We start from the raw sequence: 8212 nt of genomic DNA, 5'->3' as shown, positions 1-8212 counted from the left end.
CCCGTTCTGTCCAAGGTCCACATGACCTAAATGTGTGAAAAGTGCAAATTGCTGACATCTATATCATTCCTATGTTTCTATTCTTTTTACCGATATATAACAAAGCTTACATAATATATAAGCATACATCATAACTTAAACAATCTTACTAAAATAACTCATATACATATAGACGTCCTGGCTTGTGCTTTACTGTTTACATAACTTTTATCACAGATTACATAAATATGTCCGTATTGATTAGATGATTTATTTTTTCTGGTAAAAGAAAGATAATCCAGTTTGGTATTAACAAAATACTGAACTCCAAGGAAAACAACAATTAGATTCCTGACTTGTCACAGGTATTTTACAAAACAACTGTTTATATAAAATAGAAGATGTGGTATAATTGCCAATGAGACGACTCTCCACAAGAGACCAACAACAGAAATTAACAACGAAAGGTCACCGTGGCGTACGGCATTCAACATGTTCAACAATGAGCAAAGCACATACCGCATACATGGCATAGTCAGCTGTATATATATATTTTGTCGCAATTAAAAAATTTCGCACAATTTCATATTTACGCATGACTCAGATCATCATAGTACAGCAACAGAACAAACGTTTATATTTGGTCAATAATTTGGAAATAATTAGAATACGTGTTTACATGTAACATGAATAAAATAAACCCCTATATGCATGGCTTGGAAACGAATTACGTTACAAGGTCGCTGAAATCTAAAGTGATATTTAAGTTGCAGATAATGATTGCGGCGAATGTGTTGTTTTTTTTTAAAGACAGAAAATAGAAATTTCAGTTAAACATATGGGATCTGAAAATAGTGCATAAGTAACTAAAGGATGACGCTCTCGTTTTAACGCTGCATGCAAAGACATAATCAGTCATGCTGTTGGTTGTGGCATATAAAGCATGTATGATGGGAGAAAATTCGAGGTTATGACTTATATCAAATAATTGTGTTTAATTATTTTTCTTCTTATTATTATTATTATTACATAATCAATTCTTCTTTCTTTTTTTCTTCTTCTACTTTTCTATTTAACATCATTATTATCAAATTAATTATATGTTTTACCATCAAAATTGTTATCATGGTTTTTATTCTCTCAGTCTTAAAACGTGAAGGATATGTATTGTTTGAAATCACATTTTGACCTGCGTGTACTAAATCATTACACAACCTCGATTTAGATGAAATAAAGAAAACGATAGCCACGCAGGTGAGGCATGATAGCATATAGGAATACATTACATAGTATACAACTAGACAACGATGAAGAACAACGATAAAAATTACCCACATGTAAGTAAATTTTTTTTAGAAAAAATCAAAATATTCAGTAATTTTCGGGATCCTCTATTTTTATACGAAAGTATCTTCTACTGCATTAGTTAACATTATTGAAATAGAAAATACATAAGCAAGTATCAGAATCATGCGTATATCTAAAACATGCTTTTAAATTTATGGCATGTAAACATAGCAATTAATCTTTATGTTTTATTTCATGTTTCAATTTTAAAACACCATGTCGACAAAGTATTGCACAGACCATGCAGACAGAAAATAAGTTATAGTTGTTTTAAATTAAAGAACTGTTTAATATAATCCACAAACAAACTTAAATGAATCTTTTTATTATTTGATTTGTTTTGTTTAGTTGTTCTCGATTTTTTTTTTTTTTTTTTTTTGTTTTTCTTTTCTTTATTTGAAAGGAGGGGGGGGGGGGTCACAATTTGGAATAGAGTCAAAAGATAAACTATAAAATGGCAATTTTAATAAAGAAAAATATTAATTATTTTGCAGGACCACCCACGTAATCTAATACCAGAATTGTGTAACCAGTTTTATCATTTAGGATGGGTAACTGGTACTGGAGGGGGAGTCAGTATAAGACAGGGGTATGTTTATCTATTTATAATGAACTCGAGTCTCAAAATCTATGCGAACCCTCTTTTTTACGAAATGGTGACTAACAATGCTACGAGAATGTAATAAAAGTTACAAATACCAAAGAACTGTACAAAATCAACATTGGAAAACGAACAGACAATACAAATAGTGTAACAAGAAACACTGGACATGAACATTACATTTGAACGAGAGTTGACCACCCAAAGAAGCAATAAGCGTAAGTGCTTTCAAATTGGGAGAATACGATGTTATTGGTCAATTATAATGTTAATTTTCATGTGATGTGAATTTATACCTTTTTGTATACTTCATAATATGTGATAAAGAATCATGCATACCAGTTTAGTGAGTATCTGTTTTAAATTGTTAAAAGGTGTATTTAAACATTTCTCAAGCTTCTGAAATCGCAGAATTTTTGAAAGCGTAGAAAGTATATGTAACCGTATGCAAAAACAAAAGTGTTTTTTTTTTCGTTTTAAGAAGGGATAGTTATGCATGATTTTTCTATTTTATTTCGGAAACTTGGGTTTGTAAGTGGGGAATGGATGAAACAATTCTAAGTTCGTATTTAACTTGGTTTACTTAACAAATAAATACTAAAATAATTATTTTCTTGAAACAAATATACCCTGCCCTGGGAAAAATTATCTATTTTCACAGCAATTTAATGACAATAAAAATTTGCATGGACTGAGTGAGGGTCCGTAGGTAGACTGTTGCAATATTTAATGGTAAATGTCTGTCCCTATTCAATTTACCAGTGGCAGTCCAATTTTTCTAGATCTCATCTGGATGGCCTCTATAACAAAATCTAAATATTTTATTTATAATAATTGTTAATCTATTTTCAATCATTGCTCCCGTTTTGATATTTTTGCGACAGACCAGAACGGGAGTAATTAAAGGGTTTAATTTTGATTGTATTGAAATATTTGTCACTGTTCATTAGGCTAACACAGTTCGATCTTTTTTAAATGGAACAAATATTCATGTACACTGGAGATCAACTACAGTGTGTACACTTACGAAAAATACATTGAAATTGTTTGTTTTATTTTCAGGGAAGAAATATTTATAGCTCCGTCAGGTGTACAGAAAGAACGAATTCATGTAAATATGTCTTTTTCTTTTTTTCTTTTTTTCTTTATTTCTTTCTTTTAAAAAAAATAATTCTAACATTGAGGTTGTGAGTTCAAACCCCGCCCGTGCGGGTGCACTCAACTCTATTATTAGTTGACTAGGATTTTCAGTTTTTCTATCTAAGGTCGCCGTGTTTTTCTCCGGGTACTCCACAGCAGGAATAGAAATGGAAATAAGAAAAAAGATTGGTTTATGCAATATCTTTCAGTGGTGCATATCAGGACGAGCATAATACAAAATTTGATGTGAATATGAGCCCTGTTTTGTGCTAGACCATAGCGAAATATCACTAAAACATGCATGCTTGTGCACATAGTATATGTCCATAAGAAGACATGTATTACCGTACAAATGTACCTGCACACACACGATATTTTGACTCTGCATGGAACTCCGGAAAGAAGTTCAATATAAACAACGTTAATTTTATGTTTGATCTGACGAGAAAAATTATCTACAAGTAAAATACCTTTTGTCAAATAAATATGCTGCACATACAAGTAATTTCTATCACAAAACAATAGCTCAAGAAATGTCTAAAAGACAAAAGATAATATGGACACACAGACTTTGTTATTGACCTTCAAGCTGATCGAAACCAACGAGGCCATAGTAGGTCATCTTGACCATTTATTCATGTTTCAGTTTTCATTTTTTTTTCAGCCTGAAGATTTATTTGTTCAGACAATACACGGCGAAGATATCAGCCATCCGCCACCGTCCAAAAAATTACGTAAAAGTCAATGTACGCCATTGTTCATGAACGCATTTACCATGAGAGGTAAGCGGTGTCCTTATTAAGTTCAAACATTTTACCACGCAAAATGTCATTCATTGTAGCAGCTATATGAAGCTGTATATAGATTAAAACTAAAAAAAGGCTACATGACACCTTTAGGATTTATGGTTTTTAAGGTTTATGTTATTCAGTCAGATGTTTGGACTCCTCGTTTTTTTCTCCTACGGAACAGAGTAAAATTATTTCGCCCTCAACATTCGTTTTTCTTTTCATATTAGACTTCCATAGCTCATAAAAGGATCTTTTCCAAAATACTAACAGATTCTAGATTTCTTTCCTACGATTTAAGACCTACATGTAAGTAGCACCAATGCAAATATAAGATAAAAGTCAGAGTCATTTTTTTTAAAACTGAAATATCTCGAAGAGGAGCTCCATAACCTGGATATTAGCTTTCAAATACTAGAACTTTAGCGTTCCTATTAAAGTAGAACCAAGTAGGCGCATTTCATTGTTTTAACACGTTTTCCTAATAGCAAAAAAAAAAATAATGTTTTTCTAAAGGGGCTGGTGCTGTAATACATACGCATTCGAAGCATGCTGTCATGGCAACACTGTTGTATCCTGGGACAGAATTTAGAATAACTCATCAAGAAATGATCAAAGGAATACAGAAACATAATTCAGGTTTGTGATTACTTAGATATAGGAAGATGTGGTATGAGGGCCAATGAGACAACTCTCCATCCAATTTACCATATATAAAAGTAAACCATTATAGGTCAAGGTACCGCCTTCAAAACGGAGCATTGGCTCACACCGAACAGTTAGCCAAAAAATTACTAGTGTAAAACCATTCAAACGAGAAAAAAAACGGTCTAATGTACGAACATTTTCTTGTTTGAAACTGCGAGTACGCATTCAACGAAGTGGGTGTAAGTTTGTTCTGAGTCAGCAGCTGTTTAACACTGCATTGTTTTGTATTTGCAAATAAATCTATATTATATTATTTTCAAGGCGGTCACTACAAATATGACGATGAATTGGTCGTGCCTATAATTGAAAATACACCAGAAGAAAAAGATCTAAAGGTAAATTAATCGATGACTAATTTTAAAACATCATAAGTCAAATTAAAACAAACACAAACCAATTGAAATAAAGTTGTATGGTATCCGGGGGAAAAAACCCCGGAGCATCTCGGGTACATTGGCAGAATAAATGTTCGGCGTCAGTTGTGGATAAATTACCCGACATGCAATTCCACTGACTTATCACCACAGTTAAAGTTGTACTTACAGGAGAAACAATTCGGCTGAAACATGACGAGTAAGATCCACATGATCTTTTGGAGCATCTGCAATCAGCGCCTAGTTTTAAATAGGACCCGTGTTGCTCATTCTTTAGTTTTCATGTTGTATTTTGTATTGTCATCGTTGTTTGAATTTGGCCTTGTTTTGATTGACAGTTTGTCTTTTAAGTTTGATTTCAAATATCCCTTTAGGAAGTCTCAGCTTTTTTTTGCGTACATATTGAATTTCAATCTTGGTATCTATGATGAGTTTAATTACAACCACTGGGTCGATGCCATTACTAGTTTTTTAACTTGTTTTAGATTCGAGGTATACTGATGAGTCTTTTGTAGACGAAACGCGCGTCTAGCGTAAATACTAAATTCCAATCCTTGCATCTGTGATGAATTTTCTTCCTGACTCGTACAATATATTATCTCACGATTTGAGAATAGGACAACACCGGCAGACATTTGATTCTTAAACATGAGCAAACGTTTTTTTTTTATCGTTATTGTTATTTCTTATGTTGAACTGCGGGCCTGAATCATACTAGGTATTTTTGATTGTGTTCAATGTATTCAACTTAGTTTCCAACAAATATGTACAATACAAAAGTTGTTTTGTTGATAGAATATGAATAATTAAGGGTTTTGGTTTTTTAAACGTCCAGCGGCAAATATTATATGAGAACGAGAACGTGTTGATAAAGAACCATGATACAACATTCCGTATGAATAACGTTATAATTTGTGATTTAAAAGAGGGACGAAAGATACCAGTGGGACAGTCAAACTCATAAATCGAAAATAAACTGACAACGCCATGGCTACAAATGAAAAAGACAGACGTATGGAACATATCCGATATCATTTGTGAAACGGTTATTCCATAACGGTCAACCAACTTGTGATGGCGTCCGTAAAATTTACAAAGGGATGATGTCAACTTCACCATTTGGAACTCTTGGTTTAATAGCTTCCTTTGTGAGCAGCGACCCTCTATCAAGAAAATCATGATAGGAGATGCCAGCACGGGACTATCGTATCAATTAAGAGATTTATACAACGTCTTTTGTTAATAGTAAGATGAAAATGAAAGCGTTTCTCATTAGTTATGAAGGTCTGGTTGGGTTTACATAATAGAAATCAATGCACTAAATGTACAAAAAAAAGAGGAAAAAAGGGAAAAAATGCATGCGATTGTCTCGCTGTGTTGAATACCCATTCGTGGCCGTCGGCTGTTTTCTGCTGTTTGGTCGGGTTGCCTCTTTGACACATTCACCATTTCCATTCTGAATTTTATAGAATAAGAAGACAGAATAGATAAAAATGGGCTGCTCAAAAACAAAAACAGAGAAAAATGGGGAAAATAAATAAATCTCAATAATAGAAGAACGAAGTACCCCCCCCCCCCCCCCATCTATGCCCTCCGTTATGACATGCTAAATGTACACATTATCCCAACCCCGAGTCGACTAGCTTAAATTGAACCTCGTGTTAGTCGAAAAACATTGAAAAAAACATTTTTTTGAAGTCTATGATTTGACCTGATCAATTATCTAAAATAGGACATCCTACATTCAAACATGCTACCGTGATAATTTATTAAAACCAAAGAACTTGAACCTTAAAAATACATGTACTACATGTATTACTTGCGTTGGTGTCGTTATTACTATATTCTAACCTTTAACCTTTTAATGTGTTACAGAAAAGAATGGCCTTAGCAATGGAAGATTACCCAGAATCCTGTGCTGTACTTGTTCGTCGTCATGGAGTTTATGTTTGGGGACCAACGTGGGAGAAAACAAAGACTATGTATGTTTAGATAATTGTTCCGATCAGACATCAGTTTGACTTTTGATAAACAAAAACAGTGTAAACTAGACTGACACGTCCATTTGAAAACAATTAAAAACAATTAAAAAAATAGATACCATTTTGTTCTGTTCATATTGTCGCTATAGTCAATGAAGTGTTAGCTTGATCAGAATATCAAACCAGTATATGTAGTGAACTGCATTTCGTTTATTCCAGCAGGACATTTCAATAATAGTTCAAATGGCAAACAATCTATGTGCTGTACACTCTGAAACATAACAAGACAGTTGTCACAAATTCATTTTCTTCATATGACATATCACGATTTTTAAAGTTTTACTATACAAGTTGTTGATCATATACCGTTTTTTAGTAAAAGCCTACTTTTAGTCCAATTATCTTTTATTTTTGAAACATGTATATAATATATATAATTATATTATTTTTTAATTTCCAGGTGCGAGTGTTATGATTATTTATTTGAAATTGCCATCGAGATGAAGCAAAACGGCCTTGACCCCGAAGAGGTACCAACACCTCCAAAAGGAGCATACCTCCAGTGATAGGAAACAATCTGATTAACATGGAATCCAATACTAGTAACTCATTATACACAAAGACCTAGGTCAACTAACGCACACAGAGTCAGCAGTAATTAAATGTTGAGTTTATGCTCAAACTTATTGATGGAAAATATTAAAACAAATTATTTTCATATATAAACTTGCTGACGATTGTATTGAAAGTTGTTGGCAATTTGTGTGCAGTAGTCCGATGTGGTATTAAAACAAAATATTCAAATTCAATTGTTAATTATAATGGTTTTTTTTCATCTCTAATGTACATGTATGTTATACGGATATTGCCAATGAATGTCTAGCGTATTTGACCAATATTGTGACCAATCAGAGTAAACAATATCTGCCATTCTTAAAATCATGCTTATGATGATTATGCGCAAAGTTATTGATGGAAAATATCAAACCAATATATACTTGTTGATGATTGTTTTGAAAGTTAGATGAACATTTGTGTATTTTCCGACTTGTATCAAATAAAACATATCAAAATACTATTTTTTCATTTTGTGTATGTCACTTAGTATTGTTTAAAGACTTATAATTTTGATATGACCATCCCCTTATAGTGATATCTTTCGATTAATATCTAGCGTATGTCATAACTCTTCTATAAGAATAAAAACTTACCAGTGTATATACATGTAGTTGAAATTAAGCATATTACTATCCAGTTTTTCCTGGATTTTTACTTTTGGCCAGAGAGTAGGCT

At 32.7% G+C, this 8212-nt stretch overlaps 1 protein-coding gene across 1 annotated transcript; it reads left to right on the top strand.

Annotated features, from left to right (window-relative positions):
- Positions 1-1203: 1203 nt before the first annotated feature.
- LOC143082024 (methylthioribulose-1-phosphate dehydratase-like) lies at positions 1204-7997 on the top strand. Its single transcript, XM_076257608.1, has 8 exons — positions 1204-1316; positions 1821-1915; positions 2990-3038; positions 3732-3849; positions 4372-4494; positions 4825-4898; positions 6813-6919; positions 7380-7997. Exons 1-8 carry the CDS (start codon positions 1287-1289, stop codon positions 7483-7485), a joined length of 702 nt encoding a protein of 233 aa, XP_076113723.1. The 5' UTR covers positions 1204-1286; the 3' UTR covers positions 7486-7997.
- The last annotated feature ends 215 nt before the right edge of the window (positions 7998-8212 follow it).

This window comes from Mytilus galloprovincialis, chromosome 7 (assembly GCF_965363235.1).
Source record: "Mytilus galloprovincialis chromosome 7, xbMytGall1.hap1.1, whole genome shotgun sequence".
Classification (NCBI taxonomy): Eukaryota; Metazoa; Mollusca; class Bivalvia; order Mytilida; family Mytilidae; genus Mytilus; species Mytilus galloprovincialis.
The sequence above is the reverse complement of the archived record's forward strand: the minus strand, read 5'-3'. Positions and strand labels throughout refer to the sequence as shown.